The sequence below is a fragment of the Scomber scombrus genome, chromosome 11 (genome assembly GCF_963691925.1).
Source record: "Scomber scombrus chromosome 11, fScoSco1.1, whole genome shotgun sequence".
NCBI classification, from domain to species: domain Eukaryota; kingdom Metazoa; phylum Chordata; class Actinopteri; order Scombriformes; family Scombridae; genus Scomber; species Scomber scombrus.
The window spans coordinates 26111532-26132400 of record NC_084980.1 but is presented as its reverse complement, the minus strand read 5'-3'; the positions used below and the strand labels follow the sequence as shown (position 1 = coordinate 26132400).

Below are 20869 nucleotides of genomic sequence, written 5' to 3'. Positions count from 1 at the left end.
TAATTAGAGTTATCAAAAGACTCTTATATGATACACTGAAATCCAGACTAATGATCAATAATCCATTCAAAGTGATTGACTATTACTACTAGTCAGTATGAGTGTTCAATAAATGACCACAAATGTCTAACTTTAATCCAATAGTATTAAAACTGCATTGCATCTCATTTTAAACATTTTCGGTCATAACCAATATGTTTTTGCTAATATTTTATTCATCACAGTGGATAATGTAATCTCAATGTAGTCTCATTCCCTTCCCATTATCTTCATAAAAAGCACTAATACATTTTATATTTGGTGGATTCGGAAGGCTTTCTGACTTTCTATCTTAACTCTTCTGCACTTTGAGTTATTTTAAAAGGATACATTTTGCTATTTTGCCCATCAATCCACACTCAACCAATAATGACAAGGTGACAAGTTTTTAGATGCAAATGTATTAAAAGTCAAAAACGGAAATCTCATAGTAAAAATATTCAGACCTTTAATTTGGTACTTTGTGGAAGCACACCTGGATTTTGGCAGCTTGTCCCATTCCTCATAAAATATCATTCGGACAACACTTCGAATTATTAATGTTTAAATGATTTTCTTCCTTTCTGTCGTTTCTATTGTGCACATTGACCAGAATCTGTTCAAGTTTATTTTCTGGAATTCAACACACAGAGCTTATTAGAGTTGAGTATATTGAACAGTGAGGAAGTTGTGTGCATTACATCATGTATTTATAACAGTTGGAGGACAGCTCAGTACACAAAGTAAAAATAGTGACGGCACATTGGACTTTAGCTTCCCAGGAAGTTATTGGACTGAAAAAGACTGATGTTTTGACCCAACTAGGTCTTCATCACATAAGAGTCACTATTAATAATAATAATAATAATAGTTTAAACCATTCAACTTTATTTTTTGTGTCTGACAGCAAGCCTTTCCTCAGCTTGATATACCTGGTTACCTAAAGGCACGTAAATGCACTGTGTAGAGCTGAACCCCTGCAGCAGTCCTTGCAATAACTCACGTAATATTTATGACTATACACAAGCACTTAACAGTTGCCAATAAAACGTGTACTGTGTGCTAACTCCAGCTGAGTAATGATGAATACATTGCAAATGATGTTTACATAATATATTTATTCAACAGGTTGTGAGTGGGGAATTTAAACTGTTGGCAGTGCCTATCAAAACATATTTACCCACACATGTAACCAGTCACAACACATCTCCATCCTTAATCTGACATGAATGACAGCTTCAAACATGACAAAAACAAAAGCTAACGTACAAACGGGTGTCCAATCTGTAAATCTGACTACAGTATCACTTCTAGCTGGAGAACCTGAGCTGATGTGCACAGCTGTAAACCAGTTCTCCAGGCTGGTGTTTAGAACAAAACCAGACCTAAGAAAATACATGTTCAGAATACACTCCCAGACACCTGTGAAACTGAAGAGGTCCCGTTACACGGGACACGTTCCTGACGCCCCTCAACGCTCAGCACATTTGATGCAAAATGTTTTCAGATCACATGAGTATAATTCAAGCAGACAGAAGATGAAGTATGAAACCAAAACAACATACATAATTCATTATAAACAGCCCTTTTCGACTCATCCCAGTGAGCACAAGTCAAATGTGATTACTTGATGTTCTTTTGATACAAATGAATGTTTTGGATGAGTCACTTATCCATCAATCGGCTTGTTTAACTTTCTCCAGAGCAGCAGCTGACAGTCTTTAAACCAACCCCTGCAACCTGGTTCAGTCTGTCGGTTGGACTTTGCCACCGCATGCACGACGGAGATATGATCTAGCCTATCAAATACAATCCGCCACAACATAGTGCAGACATAAATATTAAAAGAGGCACTATCATGGGCTTTCACTCGTTGCCTCGCTTAAGCTGATGTGGATGCACGATGCAAGATGCACGCGCACACACACACAAATCACGCTAATAACAATCAGAAGGCACAAGAGCCGAGCGTCAGGAGTGCTATTCCTTGTACTCCAGAAACTGTTGCAATCGTTTCCGGTGCTCTGCAGACATCTGAACAGCACTGAGGATTAAAAGGAAAACACCAAGAATTAGTTGGTTCATTTTAATAATACACACACACACAAAAAAACAAAAACAATGTTGAGATTTAAATCACTCCCAGCCCTTACTTCAAGTGATCTCCAAAGGTGGTTGTTATCCTGTAAATGGCGGTCTTGAGTGTGGCCCTGAGAGCAAAGCGAAGTGTTTTGTAACTAGATTCTCCCATGCTGCTCGTTGACCTGACAGGCTTACTGGAGGCGTGAGGCAGCTTGAAGTGTCGATCTACAGCCTGTAGACAAGGAGGAGACACAACAGCTGTCAGCGTGCACACAACTCACACAACAAGTTAAAAAAAAATGTTGTATACATTTTTTAATACATGTAAAATGTTCATCTTTATATCTTAAATCGTATTTGGTGACTGCTTCTCCTTTAGTTTGATACCTTGTATAAAACAAAGCCAATGTTTTACATGCAATACTTATTTTTCTAAACACAGATGACAGTTGAGTTCAAGATCCATCTGCTAATTTGAATTAAATCACTGTTTCTACGGTCTTATCACCAGGATAACTGCAATAAAACAGAACAGCGTACCTCTTGTAAGACTAGCATGCAGCTGAGAATGCTGGGTAGTGCAGTCTGTACGACGCCAAACTGGTCTTCTGAGAAAGAGGCTTCAACGAGGTAAGAAAGCCCTGGATGGAGGATATTAGAGCACACAGTGATGTACATGTTGGATCAAGAGGAAACAAGCCTCATACTGAATGAAAATAATGTCTAGCAGCTCTTCTTACCCTCTAAAGCCCAGATGTGAGCCTGGCTGTCTGCAAACAGAGCTTGACTGGAGGCTTCTGGGAGCTGCAAAGAGAAAAACTGTTAGCCAGCAGTTCATCGGTAAACAGACACATTTACATTAGTGATGAATTAGGACATTGTTGGGACACGTTTCTGTGAATCTACACTACGACATGCATGCGTGATTAATGGAAGATACACAAACATCAGAAATAAGGAAGACTAACCAAACTAGTCTCTACACAAAGAAAAGTGCAGGGCATGATGGATGTTTGATGATAGACTCATCAGCACACTTCAGATCATCACAAAATATGATTTTTCAACATTTGACTAGTATGAAGAACTTTTTAAATCTGTACTAAATATATTATAGTAGACAAGACACGTTATTCGACTCCTGAATTAAAGCTTTTAAGGTAATCAGGGAGGATCATTGTAACGATAGATGGATGGAAGAATCTACATTAGTAATGCCTGCACAGTTAAACCCAAATCCAGGGATAAATTACTGATGCTGCAGTGTGAGATTAGATTTGATCAAACCAAATGGAAATCTACAGTTTCAGATGAGAGCATGCAGGGAGGACCTTCACAGTGTCCAACAACTAAGGGAGACAGCATGCACATGCCACACATCCTTACCTTGTTAAACAAATACATTATCAGCACCCGCTTTCCCAAGAAATGTTTAACCTGAATGGGACAAAGGTTTTCTGCTATCAAAACTTAGGAAGAAAATAAATGTAAACACAAATGAAGAAATCACAAGTCACTATAAAGTCAAACAGATCAGCAATCAGGCTCCAGATTAAACACATATTCCTAGACATTGTTCAGCATTTGGTCTTAATTTTAGTCGCACTTTGAGTGACGACATATAAGTATTTGGGGAGATTTAGCTGTGAATGAGGAAAGTGGAGCTTTGTCCATCTTCCCACATGTGCACACCTGGCTGATCACTGTGGAAAGTAGATATGACTTTCTGCTTGTTGGATTAGGAAAGTTATAAGAATCAGACAATGCAGAACCCTCTATATGGCCCTTCTTATGTTATCACAACACAACTAAACCTTAAGTATAATAAAAGTATTTTAACGCTGGACAGACTAACAAACACACTGTGTTGCTGCTTTGTAACAAGACTGAAGTACCTGTTCTTTTCTGTTCTGGAGGAACAGAGCCAGGAGACTTGGTTTGGAGGATTCCTGCTTGGGACTGAGAACTGAGGCAGGGGATGGAGGAGGACTACCATTGGACTGTGAATCTGCATCGAGACAGAGGCTCAGTCATTAATGTGAACCTTTAAGAAAGCTGGATTGACAGATGTGTATACTTTTACATCTGGTGCTAGCAACAGCTGAACATCAGATAAGTCATTTAAGTTGGAATAAGCTGAAAATGACTACAGTAATTAGCATTAGCTCCACAGATTTGTTACTCATTGCAAAAAGACCAGCATCACCGGAACGGGAGGACAGAGTCAGCGTTACTTTGACAAACACAGTATTTAAACATATTTCTGACAACACTGTTATTAAAGTGTCAGTTTGATCGGAGGGACCCGTCATCTTCCAGCATGCTCCTCTCACCTGTGGAGGTGGACCAGAGTTTTGGGACTCTCCTCATGATGTGGGGGCTCTGCACGGAGCCGTGCCACGGTGAGCACTGTTCCGCCGGAGCAGTGAGACGCCGCATGGCTGGAGAAGCGAAGGGGCTGTTCAGGTCAGGGGTGAACGGTGCTGTCAGAGGGCTCAGAGGGCCGCCAACGATGGAGCGGGAAAAGACAGAGGCCGGTGTTTTCATCAGTAAATTGGGCCTCGGACTCATGAGATCCTCTGTGCCTGAGGTTACTTATGAAGTTAAAAAAAGAAGGAATACAAAACATAAGAGGATGATCATTAAACAGCATTTACATTTTTTTTGTACACACTCCCACATAACTAGGGCTGGCTATCAGTACTCGATACCTTTTAAGTATCAACCGATATAAATCGATACCAAGTAGTATAAAATGCCTCCCGTCAATCGATACCTGCAGTCGATCCTTTTTGCACCCATAGCTAGAAAATATGACTATTTGTAAGGACTTGCTCACAGCCAATCAACACAAGAGTTCTTCAATTTAATGCAACATGTGATTGGCCCACTGCCACAGCAGCTACAACCCGTCTGTGGTGGTGAAGTCGTGGTGAATTTGAGTTAGCGCACTTAGCAGTTCAGCAGCCAAGATGCCACCTAAATGCTCTAAAGTGTGTCTACACTACACGCCTGTTACGCTGGATAAAAGCAAGAGCACAAAAAATGTAATGGGTATCGAATAAAGTACTCAACTGGTATCAGTATCACTTTAAGGGGTACTTGGATTGGTATTGGTATCAATTTTTTAAATGATACCCAGCCCTGTGTATAACTTACCTGGTAATTAGTCCTCTAATCAACACTCACAACAAAAGTCAATTGAAAATATATGTCAAAATATATCAATAATATATATTATCATAACTTTAAAGACACAAATCTAATCATTTCTTTAATGTCTGAATATTTGCATCAAATGTTCATTCTTGACAAGGATCCGCTCGTCTTCACTAATCAACCACTGGTATGAAGCAATCTACCTGACGTCTCAGATGAAGTCTTCCTTTCACTTCCCGTAGACAGTGATTTTGCTCTGCCATTGGTTTGAACAGTATCATGATAGGCTACGAGTCTCTGGGTGAGGTCAGCCAGCAAAGACAAACACTCCTTGCTGATGGCGTTCCAGTTATGAGGATGACCACCTGACGAAGACAGACACGATAAAGGTTAACACATTTAGCTTTGAGCGACTTAAAAAGCATCAAGTGACGTTATACAAAAAGCAAAAACAGTATAAGCAAGGATCCTTGAACACACCTGGTTGACTCAGACTGAAGACCTCAGCGCGTCGTGATGGGGAGTGTTGAGACAGCAGAGCCAAGTCCTGCAAGGCTAGAAACTAAAATTTGGAGGAAGACGTGTCAGAATTTAAACATTTATCAAGAAGCAGGGAAACAAACAAGAGGGAACTTGACAAGAAGCTCACTGGATGTTTTATCTACCTTCAGTATCACTGGTTGCTTGTCAGTAAGAACTTTTGGAAGACACTGGAGGGCAACATCTGTAAAAGACGACTGCACAGGAAAACTGTACACCTGCAAACAACAGAAAATATATTAGATCACATATTACCTTTAAGTGAGGGATTGAACAAAGTCTGGTGCTCTTCAGCTCCATGGACATCCAAAGCAATGACAACACTGCCCCCTAGTGTCTTTAAATAATTGAAGGAGTAATTGTCTGCACCTTGAAATACAACACGCCACCTTTAAGCCAATTACATACATGATTTGGCCTGCAGAGTAGATTATTAGAAACTGGGCTAAGACTGCTATTTTATGGTGGTTGCCACATTAATCCTGCATTATGTAAGGTTTAAGCAGTCAAATTAGGGATTACTTCTAATCTAATCTAAAAAAATGTTGACCCTGTTGTGAGAATTTAAACTAGAAATTACTGCAAAGAAACTACCATAAGTTTGTAAAAGAAAATTCCTTCACATCACTGTTTTGACTTTTGGGTTTTGCAGGATTTAAAAGGGATTGCGTAAATGTACAGATTCACATACCTCAGTGACAAAGATCCTGAAGAGCAGCAGTGTGATGTACCATGTGAAGAGGAGGAAGGTGGCACTGATCCACAGGTGGTAGAACAGGGACAAGTCCAGCAGTCCAGTGACGGTGTCAAGAGTATGGACGGAGCTGGAGGGCGAGATTGCACACAAATACACATATGAAATTAATTTGGTGGAAAAAAGCACTGTGAGGAGGACATTTACAATTATGCTCATTAAGTCACATGTAACCCAGAAAGCTCACTGACCTGTTCAAATGGAGATCGAGTGTTTTACAGATCCATGCTCTCGGGATGTAACCTGTTAATATCAAAGTATAATAAGCTTTTAGGAAGGTTGTGCAGAAAAGGGAGTGATAAAAAGAAAGGAAAAAAATACAATAATTGACTAAATAACTAAATGTGTCTCTGAACTGAAGTCATTACAAACACCCAATGTCCTCCTTAATCTAAAATTTGTAATCCAGATGTTGGACCAACTGTCTGACTACTTTACATTGGTTTTCAATGTGCTTCTCTCTCTTTATTTCTCCTTCTCCTACTCCTTCCCTCCCTCTCTCAACCTCAACCGGTCGAGGCAGATGGCCGCCCACCTAGAGCCCGGTTCTGCCTGAGGTTTCTTCCCATTAAAAGGGAGTTTTTCCTTTCCACTGTCGCCTTTCTCATGTGGGAAAGTTGTATGGAAATCTCTTAAATTAAATTTAAAGAGTACGGTCTAGACCTTTTCTATGCGTAAAATGTCTTGAGAAAACTTTTTTTGTGATTTGGTGCTATATAAATAAAGATTGATTAATTGATTGATTGATTATGTCTCTGAAGTTTTATTAGTAAAGAGAAGTCACTTACCCAAAAATAAATAAACTACAATGTAGTTCCTGATAGAGTAAAGTGCTTGAGTGGCACTGCACTTCACCACCAAAGGTAAGGATCCCTTAAAGCGAAGGTACTTGTATTGCTGAAGGAAAAATAGTGAGAGGTGAAGATCAGTACTGATATAAACTGCCATTCAAAAAGGAAATTGCCTGTATTCATATATTTTCATTTAAAAAAAAAAAAAAAAAACCATACACAGAGCTGTAGTGTTAAATGGACAATAACTCTAAATGAGACCGAGCCATTCAGGCAAGATGCTTTAGTCTTTGCATCACTATCAGACCAATAAACGATCAAGTTTCTATCACATACCTGAACAGCGTGGAAAGAAACGTAGTTCATGTTGTGGATCACACCCGACAGACTGTGAGAAAATCCCACAAAGGCTCCCGCCAGCAGAAGGAGGAGGTGATACTCGTTCAGACACATCTGAGGAGAGCTGTCAGTGTTGAGAGCAAATTGAGACAATTAGACGACTACTTCCATTTGGCAAGAGGTACAGAGCTATCCGCTGTCGTATCACCACATTACGGAGCAGCTTCTTTCCTCAGATTATAAGACACTTAAATTCATTCTCACCACTCCAATATAGAAAAAATACTTTCATTTTTATAACTTATTATTTAATTTCTGTTTTTGTGAGTAGTATGAGGGACTACAACCACATTTTGTTATACAAGCAATGAATCTTGAAGCATGTGTGCAGCAGCTGCTTACCCATCAGTCTGTGTACAAGGGTAGCCAAGCGTCTCGTATCTGCCCCCGATGATGACGGCACAACACCCGGCCACGATTACTCCCATGATGCAGTGGGCCAAGGAGTTGACAAACTGATGAGGGTGGAGCAGCTGACCCAAAAGGGCGATTCTTGAGCATGCGATTGTTGGGATGACTGAAAGGAAACAAGGAGGGGAAAAAAGGGCAAAGTTACAACAACATTTTGGACATGTAGCCAAACTATCCAATTAATATCCATAACAAGATCCTTTTTAAAAAATCATACTGACTCATGATTGTACTAAAACAGTGCAAAAACAACTAATTCAATCAAATCAGTGCCAATGATTGCAGTTTCAAAAAGCAGAATTGTCTTTTTTATAGCTTCATATCATTAAAAAATGAACTCTTTTAATCTACTTTAACAAAATAAGTAATGTATTTTTAAACATTACTCTGGGCTGATTTTAAAACATGCATTAATTACTTCATTAATTAGAAAAAAAAGATTGTTATCATGATATCATGGTTCATTTTCAGCCCATGGTGAAATATATATATGCACTTTGTTTCCGATTTCCCGTTGGCTGAGACATTTGATCTACTGACTCAAGATCTCAGTCTGTCTCAATGTGTGTTTGTTTGTTTTTTGCAGTATATAAACTAAACAGAGAAGCTGTCAAACAAAACATTCAAGTAACCTTACATGACAGCAGCACATCCTTAAAGTCAAAGTCAGATGTGAGTTAATAATAACATCCTAAAGGAGTTATTTCATCTACTTTTGCAGCCTTCTTTTCCTCACCTGTATAATACTCGAGGTTCAGGAAGCCAACCATGAGGATCACTCCACACAGTAGGATAAGAGAGAGCATGGCACTTGCACTTCCTATGAGGGTCAGACATTCTGCAGGATAAAAGGCGCAAAAACAGTCTGTTAGTTCACAGCAGGAAAACTGACTTAAAAGATCAAAATGTCACAGTGAAGGCGGTGGCTGACCTGATATCGTCTGGATGGGGTGAAAAAGACTGAATCCGCCGAGGATCACGAATACAGATGTGGTGGGTGGCAACAAGAGGACAGCCCAGGCAATACTGGCCGCAGCTCTCCAACATATCACCTGAACAGTGCAGTTAATCATTATTATATCGATCATATTAACTAATCAATAGCTGATCAAATTAGATACAGAGTATGTTAGCTTACATTACTTTCAAAGATTATAAAATAACAAGTATGTAAAGGTGGTTCCATCATTTCTCTTCTTTTTATAAAACCTGCTGCAACTTTTCTTAGGTCTCCATTATCTGTGATGTAAACCTGAATGATGGGAAATGGAGCAACAGACTTGACTGTAAGGAGTTTAAATTAGCCATGTTGGGTCATTTTTACCTTGATTAAATAAGTTACAAGATTTGAAGTTACATCTTCTCAATGAGTAGCTTTTTACATTAAAACTAGAGCTAGACCGATATATCTGTCAGATGATATTATGGCTTATATTGGCCTATCACAGATATATCGGTGTATGTTGTCAAATATGAACAATATTCTTTTTAAGGCTATATCAGCAGTGTTTTATGCATATTTGATATATGCATATATTGCCAATATATACATACATATGGTTGTTGTTGTATGTGTTTTATTATTTAACCCTATAGGAATATATAATGATTTAATTTTCCAGTAAAGTTGACATGTTAAGTGCACTTTGTGTCTTTATAGTTGTTCTGTAAAAAAAAAAAAATGCCTGCATTACATATCTTCATCACAAGGGTTTGGTAACTACATTAGCAAAAATATGCATTTTATATATATATATATATATATATATATATATATACATATTGTGTATATATAAGCTTATCTGTTCTTTCAGTGTGTTAATGCATTCATAACATATCTTAACATGGACGTTTACAAAAGTGACTATAAATTATTTATTGGGTAAGTAAAATTAATAACAGACGCCCCTTTATTTAATTGTTCATGTTTTATAAAGTCTAATCGCATAGCTATAGTTATTATTTTCGTTTTACTTGCTCCTGTTTCCTTTTTTCCCCAACAGTAAATGTCAAATTTCTTCACATCTTTAATGTTGCTTTATTTGTTCTGTAACTTGTTTTATATGTGTGTTTATATCGCTTAATTTAAAAAAAGAATAAGTGCTAATTTAGCATTAATAAATCAGGCTACGTGGGAGCTAACGCGCTAACACCGGCGATATATAGTTTTATGTTTTTATAAATGAAAAACTGACTTTAAAAGAAGAAAAAGACTCACCTTACGGACAAACCAGCAACTTTGCTCTGCTGAAAACATGTTGTTTAGACAAAAGGAGACCCAGCCGGTGATAATTTAGTCTTCTTTTCTCCTGATGTCAAAACTATTTTCCTCTGTTTCCCATATCGCGCCACATGCATTCAAAGGACCTCTGAAGGACCCCTACTGAAAGGTGTCCATCCTGCTGCCTGCTGCCAGAATATCACAAAGGTTTAATCTGAATTTTTTACAGTGAACTTGTGCAGGTGAAATTTAAATGTAAACTCAAATTAAGTGGCTTTTTTTTATGGAGCCGTCTGGTTTAAAGACATAGGCTCATACATAATAGTTTTTAAAAAAAAATATTAGATTACATTTGAATGATAAAGCAATATAGAACTGTCACTGCATTAAATTACACCAAAAGCAACAACAAATCAAAATCAGCCATAAAAAAAAATTGTATCTCATTGTACATTTTGTGTCATTTACAGATATATTTAAACATTACTCCATTAGGTTATTATTATTTTTCAGTGTCTCTGCTTTATTTATTCAGTCAATGGGTCAAAATCAGTTCTGAATCCCTTTAGTTTCATCGTGCATGAAAGCTTTCTTGTCATGATGATAGCCATTTCCATAAGTTGCAAAACTACGTCTATCCAAAACTGTCTTTTTGTCATTGTCTCGAGAGAACGACTTGGTCTCAAATGCATTGACTGGAAGCTTTTGGGATGAACCGACGGACATCTCTGTTTGTATTGCTCTGTGTATGAATGGTTTCTGTCCAGGTTTTTGGGTAATTGCAGGGAGGGCGAGCTGTTCCCTCTGGGCTTTCTTGTCTTCCCACAATTTTAGCAAACGGCGTTGATTATTTGTCATATCCTTCAGATTTTGCTGCAATGACTGCACTTGATCTTCTAAAAGTGTCTTAGAGGTGACTGTGTTTGCCAACTCAGAAGTCAAATCATCAATGGTCAGACTCAGTTTCCCAGCTTTCTCCATCAGGCAACTGCACTCATGATCCTTTTCATGCAAATCATTGATTATGTCCTTTGTGGTCTTTCCGTTGAACTTTGGGCTGCACTCGAGTCCAATCTCTGTGCGAAGAGTCTTCACTTGTTTCCTCAGCTCCTTGTTGTCTATGGTCAAGGTCTTGAGTTTCTGTTTCAGGGCCTCAGTTGAACGCATCCTCGACTCGTACTGTCTGAGTTTCTCTCTGAAAACACTTTCCCTGTGCATGGCATCATCTCTTTCCTTTCTGCACTTCTCCAAAAGTTTTAAGGTCTCAAATTTGGACACTTTTTCTCCTTTGATATTTGAGGAGGCCATCCTAGGGGGGGGGTAAGGTTTCCAAAACACCAAAAATATATAAAAAATTAAATATTACAAAGGCATTTTCCTTTTAAAAATGTAATAACGTACAGGCTCTTTAAATAGTCCTTGAGTATTGTGTTGGTAAATCCACTTGACAAGCACGAGCGGCCACCTGCACGCCTGAAACTGAGGCAGGTGACATGCCCTTTACGGGGTTATCTGTTTGACAGGCGGCTCCTGTGTAACTCAAAGCTGGGGCTAGAATGACCATTAATTAGGGCGCCACCATCCCATTGACACAGTTTCAAGTGACACAATTTTTCCCCCCCTATTTTGTTAATTAATCTAAAAACTTTGCCCTTGTTAATCCGTGGAAATATTAAAGAGAGACATAAGCAGTGTCACCTGCGTGTATAAGGTGCAGACTATGAGCTTTGGTGCAGAAAACAGGCATTTAAATAAGTAACATTTTCCACTGCAGGTGATCTGTGCATCCAAACACTGACACAGTAGATTCTATCTGTCTGTTCAGGCCTCACACACACACACACACACACACACACACACACACACACACACGACAGTTTAGATGGATGAGTTGGAAAAACAGTAGCAGCAGCCAAATGTCCACTTTTAAAGTTAGACGCTCTCTTTGAAATGTTAAAGTTATACGTATTAGTTTCAATCTCTCCCTTAAATATTTAAAATGTCAAACCGTTGAAATGCACTGGCAGCCTTTAATGCTGTCGAAGGCTGACAGAAAAAGGGTCACGTTGCCTACACGTGTGCATGGGACCTGGGGTGATTTAAGGTTGTAATGTCACATGCTTTAAGTGTATTCAGGGAATTATGTGAGCAAAAATAATTCAGTATTTTTTAAAGCGTTATTCTGATGCAACAATCCAGAGTCACCAGCTCTGTTGGGAAGTAAGGACACTATTATTACAGATGAGAAACATGTTAAAAGATGCAATTTATTTTTCATTAATGACATGATAAAAACTTTGCAGCTTTAGTAAATTTCTATTCATAGTTTTAAATTTCCAGCTTTTATACGAATTTCAGGCAGTGTTTGGCATACGCCTTCCTTTATATATTCATTAATATATTCTTGAGAAAACAATTAAAATGTTAACCTGCAGAAATAGTATGTGAATAATCTAGAGTTTAATTTGTAAAAATGACATCTAAAAAACTATAAAACTGGCTTTGGGTGGAATGTAAATGTATTACTACAGCGATGTCATTGATCGTTTACAGTAACTTTATTTTATTTCTGTCCCCAAAGAAACACTGAGAAATTACATATTCGATTCCATACTTATTATCAAATGCAGTTTGTCATTGAAAAAAAAAAAAAAATCATAAAAAAATAGTTATACAAGTTGTAAATCTCTTGGACATTTAGGATGGGTCTTTGGCATTAGTTAACACCACTTATGGTTAAATCGCTTTAAAGAAAAAAAACTCACCCAAACCTTTAGATGTTTTACTGTTCATACAGAAATCCTGTATACAAAGTCTACTAGCCAAATACGATTAAAACTTGCATATACATGTATATATATATATATAAAAATTACTTATACAAAATGCGTTTGATGTCACCCACATTACTGCACAGGCTGGTTATCTTAATATTTTTAACATAATCGCTATAAAGCAGAAAACTACCACACTATAGGAGCTCTCATGTGCTGAGTAACACCATACCCCATTATCTTTAAAAAAAAAAAAGGTTCGAACCATCCCCATAGAAATAACATACTCAGGTACTAGTGTTCATTTTCAAAAGGTCACGCAGTTGAACCGAGCGTGCATTGGGGTTTAAGGTCTTTAACCAGAATGTCCAAGTGCAGGTGAAATCCAGACGACCCATGACTTCATCACCACAGCAACCCGATTCTCTCTAATAAGGCAACAGGAGAACCTGCAATTTAAAAAAAAAAAAGAATAACACTTGCTATGGGAAGGAGAAATCATGTAAAGGAAGTCCGGTGTCAGATGTTTAGCTCTAGCAGGTCAAAAAAAAAAAAGACGTGCACTCAAACCACAACCGCTAAAATAGGCCAACAATGTAGAGCTGCTACTAAGGCAGGAAATATAAAAATGAGAACGTGAAAGTGGGGAAATACGACTTAAATGTGTCAGGGTAGTGTATTTTTACAATGCAATCATGGCTCAAAAAGATTCTGTGTCACTTTACCTTTAGACAATGAAAGGCTTTCATGGCTTATTCGTTGCTCTGATCACCTCTGTGGGAACAAGTAGTGTTGGTTCTGGTTTGCTGAAGAAATAGGCCTGGAAAAACAAAACAAATAATGAAAAGAAGGTAAAAGAACCGGGCAAAAGGAGCAATTACGGGATTAAGACAAACAACTAATCAATCAAGAACTAAAGCCGGAGTGTCTGTGAGCAACTGTGCAGCAAATGCTCAGCGTTACAGGAGAGAATACAGCATTCCTGCAATGTATTCACCTTGGTCAGCCTTCAGACGTGAGCCTACTTTGTAGACTAATTACATGAATGTGACCAGACATATGATACCCTCTCGGACCTGACAGGATTCACATTAAGAAGTGCACTAACAGCCCGGTTCTCACACCAGTTAGCAAATGCGGTCACAGTTTCCGAGTCTCCCCAGAGCGAGGTGACACTTGACACTTATAAAGGTAAAGTCATTTCCCAGAAACACACATTCGGGGAGGGAGGGACACGCACCAAATATCAGTGTAGTGTAGTGTAATGTCCGTGATTGACACGAACAAGCTTGACTAAGCTACTGAGAACACTGAGGACAAATGAGAGAGAGAGTCAATCATCGCTGTTATCTACACCGAGATGGACATGCAGCTTGAATCTCCCGGATTAGTGTAGACGCAGTTTGCCAAAAAGCAGGTCAATGAGCACAGGATTGTATTTCACCAACCAGATTTATTTTCCATATCTTTGAAGTTTGATATTAATTCTGCCAGTAAAATGATATAAAAGCACAGTATACTGATCATAGAAAGGCGTAGTTACCTTGCATCCAACAGCAAGCAGGATGTTGAGCAGCGCTATGGCTGACATGATAGCTATGATAACTTTGGGGTGGTCATCCCTGACCGCAGGCCAGAAAGTCAGAACCAGGACCGAACCAGAGAGGCAGAGCGCCACCATGATGGAGCACCACCTCAGCCACTCGTACGGGAAAATCCAAAGAACCTAGTTTGGGAAACAACAACAGTGCATTTTAAAATAAGTGTCTCATTTTATATATTCTATAAGACCCAAAAAAGCTTTAAAAGGGAGAAATAAGAAGACTGCAAATGTATTGGAGCTACATTACATTACATCATGATTAAGGGCCAGCTCAATACACATGCATAGAAAATCCATCACATGTTTTAAATCTTTTGAACAAGCTGTATTGAAAATGTATCACATCCTGACACCAATGAAGAAGGTGTGGCTGACATGGATAAAATCTTGAATACAACATTTGATAATACAGTGCTTATAGTTGTTGTAGAATAGTACACTGACCCATATAAGACGTGTGACAAACTCTGATCATATTACCTAATCCTACATTGTAACATATCATTCAGAACTGTTTTTACAGACATTATATAAAACTCTAGGTCTTACCACTGCAGGTATGTAAATCGAGAGGGAATATCCGTAGACACAGACAATCTCCATGAAGGAATACGACACCAAGTTCATGATCTTGTTGTTTCTCCAGAGCAGAAACCCCCAAAGGGCAAGAGGCACCAGCCAAGCATAGCTGAAGATGGCTGTTGCAGCTATGGTCACTGAAATTAAAAAAAGAAAGAAAGAAAAGAAACAAGTGAAATTTTACAGTTTTCTCTCACTCACATTCATCTTGAGCAAGAGAGCCACTTACCCTTTCGAAACTCTGGGGTATACTTATAGTTTGGTTTGCCCAAGTGCGCCAGAAAGTTGGATATGTTTCCGCTGATGGCAATGGCAAATACAAGCGTTGTGCAAATCCAGAATGGTCCTGAAAGCACACATAACAAGTGAGTTTAAGCGCTAATTAGGCTTCTTCAGAGCAACTTTTATTACAAAGTTAAGTTTAAAAAATGTTCAACAACATCTAATTGGTATAAGGGCTTAAACTGTTGAAGTGCTAACCATAGAGATCAGGATTTCTACGCAGGTAGACATTAATAAAGTTCTTCCCAGGCCACGGCAGCAATGATCCAATGATTCTTTCCTTCACCTGAAAGAAATGTTAATAACCATTCATTATTTTCCAAGGCAATTCATATTACAAGACAAGTTGTTTTACTGTTTAAAAGTCTTTAAATGAAATAGTAAATATATTACGTGATGGCTCTCGATGTCAAAAAACTTTTGGTAGTACTCAAACGTCCAGAAAGGCGCACTCTTCTTTTGCCCAGAGAGAAGCTGAAAATGAAAAAGAAAGAGAACGACAACAAAAGAAAAATCATTAAATTAACATTTGCAGCAACAATATTTAATAACTCAAAAACATGTCTTATCCTGACCTCTGTCTTGTCATCATCGGCGAGTGGGTCCTCGTTATCACCATCGGGAGTGAAACCAGCAGCTTTCCTCTGCTTCTCAGGGTTGATATTATCGTCCTCAATGCTTATGGTGGTGGCATCTCGATTGGCCTCCAACAGACTACCAGCTTCCTCAAATTCTTATTACATGACAGAGAAATATAGAAAGTATTAACCACAAGTTTTGACAGTTTTCTGAGAGAGAAAGTGTGTGTGTGAGAGAGAGAGAGAGAGAGAGAGAGAGAGAGAGAGAGAGAGAGCTGCATCTTTTTTAAGCACAGGAAGAGGAAGATGTCTGTTTGTAAGTGCCACATATGCTGATGTTTATGATGATAAGTTGTGGTAAAACTTAATTTCTTAGTAGCACACAGTTTAATAAGGGCACCCACCTTGAAATTGAAAGGGATCCTTTGCTGACGCCATTCTTTACAAGGATCACTTCCAAAACAAACGAGTCTGACAGGAACTTATCAGCAATTTAATGATGCACAAAAGCAACAATTTGTTCTTGAAAAGCTGTAAAAAGAAAGAAGAAAAAAAAAAGGAAACATTATAATTTAAAAGCTTTCGTAAATATGTATACCTTCCTTGCATGTTATTACTGGTTTGTAAACTACAGACAATAAACCTAAAGAGACAAGTGGAACAAGTTGGCTAACATTAGTAAGTTAACATAGTTAGCTCCACTTGACATCTCATTAAAAACTTATAATAAAAGCTGTCATGTGTAACATCGGGAGCGTTAAAATCAGCCTCAGCTGTACTTTAAATGTAACTCATAGTTTTGGTCATAGTCTTGAATAAATGCATAACTTACCGACTCACTTATCTGCCTGTAATCATTTCACTTCTCTCAGCTAAGTTAGCGTCGCTCGGAGCTGTACTTTGCCTAGCCATGTAAACAAGACTTCTTCCTGTCCTTTTCAAAGTAATGTTTTAATGTTTTATTTAATTTAAACTTTATCTACCATGTAATGATATTTTAACTGTAATGCTCGCAGAAGTTCATGTACTTCAAACCTTTGCTACTATTTCAACGTGTTAGTGTTTTTTATGGGATGTTTAAACGAGAATCTATTAGTAGAATACTTTTATTTTGACGTTAGCAAGCTAAAACCGGCGATTCCGTTAGACGTTTGTTTTCCTAGGATGACAACGACAACCCGCCCTACTCTGCCTCTGATTGGCTAGTACTCGTTACGTTCGTTGGCTGGGTTCGCTATGAGGAATAGGATTGGTTAGAATATCAAGGTAAGCCAATCAGAGGCAGAGTAGGGCGGGTCATGACTTAGCCATCCTAGGAACATAATTTTAGCTTAACTTGGTAGTGTCCACAAGAAGGAACTCGACATACTTATCAAGAAATACACGCAAGTAGCCAATAAATTGGAGTAATATGCGAGATAAAGTTAGAAGAGATAAAAGATAATTAAAGTGTCCTACTTAAGACTTTTGGCCTGAGGTTGTAGCTCATTCAATTGACCCAATTCATCAGCTAGCTTGAGTTTCTGTAATGCTTTGCTGGCTAGCTGACCAGAAGTGAAACAAGTACGACCTTAGTATGGACAATAGCACCTTTTATGTCAGGGAAAGAGGCAACCTTCGTCGTGTCGGTGACATAGTCCTTGCACAGCCAAAGCCAGTGTCGTCGTGCAGAAGGACAAACCCGTTTGTGTTGAGAAAAGAGCATTTTATATTCACCTATAATGCAGAGGGAAGTCTGAGATACACCACGAAATCTCTGTTTGACATCACCCTCATGTTCGTAGCTGACAACATCCACCATGTAGACTCTCTGGTTGGTTTCCCTGAACAAATAGGAGACAGACTTTTTGCAGCAGCAGAAGAGAATCGTATATTTGTAAACCCAGATATTTCTCCTAAAGCCCTGCAGTTATTCAGTGATGCATATGGCGAAATGGTGCTTGGATCCCTCTGTCTTAGAAATAGGTAAGTTATATATAGTGCTTAACACAATATCTGCCAGTCACCAAGTTGTGTCTTAACCAGTGGCGATTTTAGACCCTTTTTATGGGTGCTCAAGCACCCCTAAATTTGATCTAAGCACCCCTAAAATATGAGTAAATTATTTTGCAAGCCTGTCTGTTAGAGATGGGACAAACACTTATCTACAGGTTCAAATGGTTTTATTTGAACAGGTTTAATGTTCATTGGATAGTTCTGTCATTAATATTTTCTTTCCCTCAGGGTTCATTAACTATCTTAGGGTCCTCTCTGTAGAAATCTGATTTATTCTGAACCATGATTATCATACATTATAGTAGACCACTCTACTATGTATTGATGTAATTTACATTATCCAGTGAAATGAATTATTTAGTAAGGGGTTTGAACACTTGCAGGGCATTGTATGTTAAATTCTCATTAGGAGCTGAGCCTCTCCTAAAGGTCTGATCCTCAACTCCTTTCCCTTTGTTTAGGTTTCCACTTTTGCATGAGAGGATGGATGAAATTAAAACATTTCATAGTTTGAAGTGTCTGGACCTGTTTGGATGCAGACTGGGGGATGATCACGAGATGTTCCGGCATCTAACATCCAGCTCACTGGCAAAGTAATACCTGATTTCTCAACCTCAAAGACCTACAGTATTGTTGGGAATTAAACAACTATTAACACTCACGTTTTTTTTTGTTCAATAGCAGCTTGATTCAGCTTTTCATCGGTGGTAACAGTCTGTCAGACGTCGGCCTGCAAAGATTGACTTCACCCATTCGGATGATGAGGAAAGGACTAGACTGTCTTCAGTTCCTGGATGTTTCCTGTTAGTTACTGAGCTATTATCTGCTTCCTTTTTGTTGTGGTACCACAAATACTACCATGTCCACATTTAAAGCATTTATAAGTTTCTCCATCTTTCTATTATAGACAACCCTGTCTCAGAAAGGGCTCTCAGATACCTCACCTGCCTCCCCAAACTTGAAAAACTTGATGCATCTGGGACCAATATGAAGGTAGGACAGTCATGGTTGTCTTAACATGTGGCTGAAGCTTATTAAAATGCTGATGTCTAATTGTAATTCATACCTTCAGCTTGGCAGAGGATTGAAGTCAACCATATGGGACCTGCTGGGACTCATTTATTCTGAGGGACCACTGGACACATTTGATCACTCGAGATGTAAAACAGAAGGTTGGGCCGAGCAGGTAAATATCTTCAGACACTGATGAAATTAAACATAAGTTAAGCGTCATTTTCTAATCATAGGTTAAATGTTGCAGGTGTAGCACTATTTGACATCTCATGAATAAATGCTTCACTCATTTTCAGGTTGTAAACCAGTGGGAAGCAAATAACACACAAATGCCGAAGCAGAAGAAAATTGAGGAATCTAGAATATCAGCGCTTCGCTTTTGTAAGTGTTCTTGCATTTTATTTTCACAAGTCAGGCTTAATATTATGACCCATTACAAAAAAATAGTCTTAAGAGTGTTTTTGTTCTTTAGTTGGCAGGCAGAAGTTTGTCAGAGAAGTACTGAATGCTGCACCCTTGGTGAGTGAAAGGGAGGAAGAAGCCAGCAGAGAAAGACTGCATTTCTACAAACCGGCAACCAACAATCACATACCAGAAAAAACAATTATTTCTGCAACCAATCATCAAGCGAAGACTCCTTGGCAAAATGTCAAGAAAAGGCAGCGTCAATCAGAAAGGTGTGACAGTACACATCAAAGTCCTCCGACTAAACGTACGTCCTCATCAGCTCTTACTGCCGAGGACATTGACTTGTTGAACAGCTATTGAGGATTCATGTAGCATTCCTCAAAGAGCAGCATGAGCATGTCTGTTGATGGGTGACATTTTGCCTCAAAGGAACCAGAATGATGAGATTAAAACTGGTGAACTGTACTTGAGCATCTTTTCTTTGCTGCAGTGGTGTTTTTAAAAAAAAAAAAAAAAATCTTTTTATAAATAAAGTTGAGTATTTTTTATCGCATGTCAACTGTGTGGAATACTGTCACAGAGCTGGATGACTGCAAAAGCACAAGACAGCAATCACATGTTATAAAAGGGTGATCACATATTTATGTGCTGTGTAATTGCTCCCTCCATGACACGTCAATTTAGAGCTGTCCACATAGTCATAGTCACTGATATGAGCATGTATTTGACTGACAAAGAGCCTGTTGTAAGGATATTCAAACTAAAACACAGCATAGGAAAATAGCTAGGTAAAGTGAAATTAGGAGCACATTATGCAAAAATACACAATGAAGTCGCTGTGGACTTTGATTCCAAGATAGACTTTCTGTTCACTTTACAATGGTAATCACTGTCTACAAAAACTCACAACCCCATTAGATATCATCACACAGGAAGTCAGTACAATTGTGTGCAGTCTTGCAGAATCACTTCGGGGAAAAGCACTGAATGCATTTAACTTTAATCATTTAAGTGTTGCAGAGTCATCCAGGACATTAAAAAAAGCAACCGCTCACTGGCATAATACAGAAGATGCAAATACACCTCCCACAGCAGTGGTACTTGATCAAGAAACGGTGAACATTCAGTCATTTTTAGACACCATAAAAGTGATAGCACTGGTTTGATGTAAGGCAAAGGCTCCTTTTACACATCAGCCCTCATTAATATTTTTTCACTGGTTACTTTATTCTTTATATTTGAGATCAAACGCAAAACGAGT

At 38.5% G+C, this 20869-nt stretch overlaps 4 protein-coding genes across 5 annotated transcripts; 1 reads left to right on the top strand and 3 right to left on the bottom strand.

Annotated features, from left to right (window-relative positions):
* Positions 1–1127: 1127 nt before the first annotated feature.
* ndc1 (NDC1 transmembrane nucleoporin) lies at positions 1128–10499 on the bottom strand. Its single transcript, XM_062428947.1, has 18 exons — positions 10373–10499; positions 9086–9206; positions 8891–8992; positions 8086–8260; positions 7681–7807; positions 7342–7450; positions 6745–6796; positions 6491–6623; positions 5925–6017; positions 5740–5821; positions 5463–5624; positions 4434–4694; positions 3996–4108; positions 3487–3537; positions 2841–2904; positions 2641–2741; positions 2172–2332; positions 1128–2062 (listed from the first exon to the last, which is right to left on the bottom strand). Exons 1-18 carry the CDS (start codon positions 10409–10411, stop codon positions 1999–2001), a joined length of 2010 nt encoding a protein of 669 aa, XP_062284931.1. The 5' UTR covers positions 10412–10499; the 3' UTR covers positions 1128–1998.
* Positions 10500–10924: 425 nt separating this feature from the next.
* zgc:113691 (uncharacterized protein LOC503529 homolog) lies at positions 10925–11683 on the bottom strand. Its single transcript, XM_062428259.1, has one exon. It carries the CDS (start codon positions 11681–11683, stop codon positions 10925–10927), a length of 759 nt encoding a protein of 252 aa, XP_062284243.1.
* A 941-nt stretch (positions 11684–12624) lies between these two features.
* Positions 12625–17095, bottom strand: yipf1 (Yip1 domain family, member 1). The gene is made up of 10 exons (XM_062428841.1): positions 17024–17095; positions 16596–16722; positions 16189–16346; positions 16007–16087; positions 15812–15899; positions 15561–15677; positions 15302–15468; positions 14693–14875; positions 13875–13969; positions 12625–13598 (listed from the first exon to the last, which is right to left on the bottom strand). Exons 2-9 carry the CDS (start codon positions 16627–16629, stop codon positions 13895–13897), a joined length of 903 nt encoding a protein of 300 aa, XP_062284825.1. The 5' UTR covers positions 16630–16722; positions 17024–17095; the 3' UTR covers positions 12625–13598; positions 13875–13894.
* Positions 17096–17544: 449 nt separating this feature from the next.
* lrrc42 (leucine rich repeat containing 42) lies at positions 17545–20082 on the top strand. Of its 2 annotated transcripts, none has more exons than XM_062429204.1 (7): positions 17545–18156; positions 18648–18779; positions 18871–18989; positions 19094–19179; positions 19259–19372; positions 19497–19581; positions 19673–20082. In XM_062429204.1, exons 1-7 carry the CDS (start codon positions 17768–17770, stop codon positions 19966–19968), a joined length of 1221 nt encoding a protein of 406 aa, XP_062285188.1. In that variant the 5' UTR covers positions 17545–17767; the 3' UTR covers positions 19969–20082. The 2 variants fall into 2 exon arrangements, with proteins under 2 accessions (XP_062285188.1, XP_062285187.1); XM_062429203.1 differs by having other exon boundaries at positions 18868–18989.
* Positions 20083–20869: the final 787 nt, after the last annotated feature.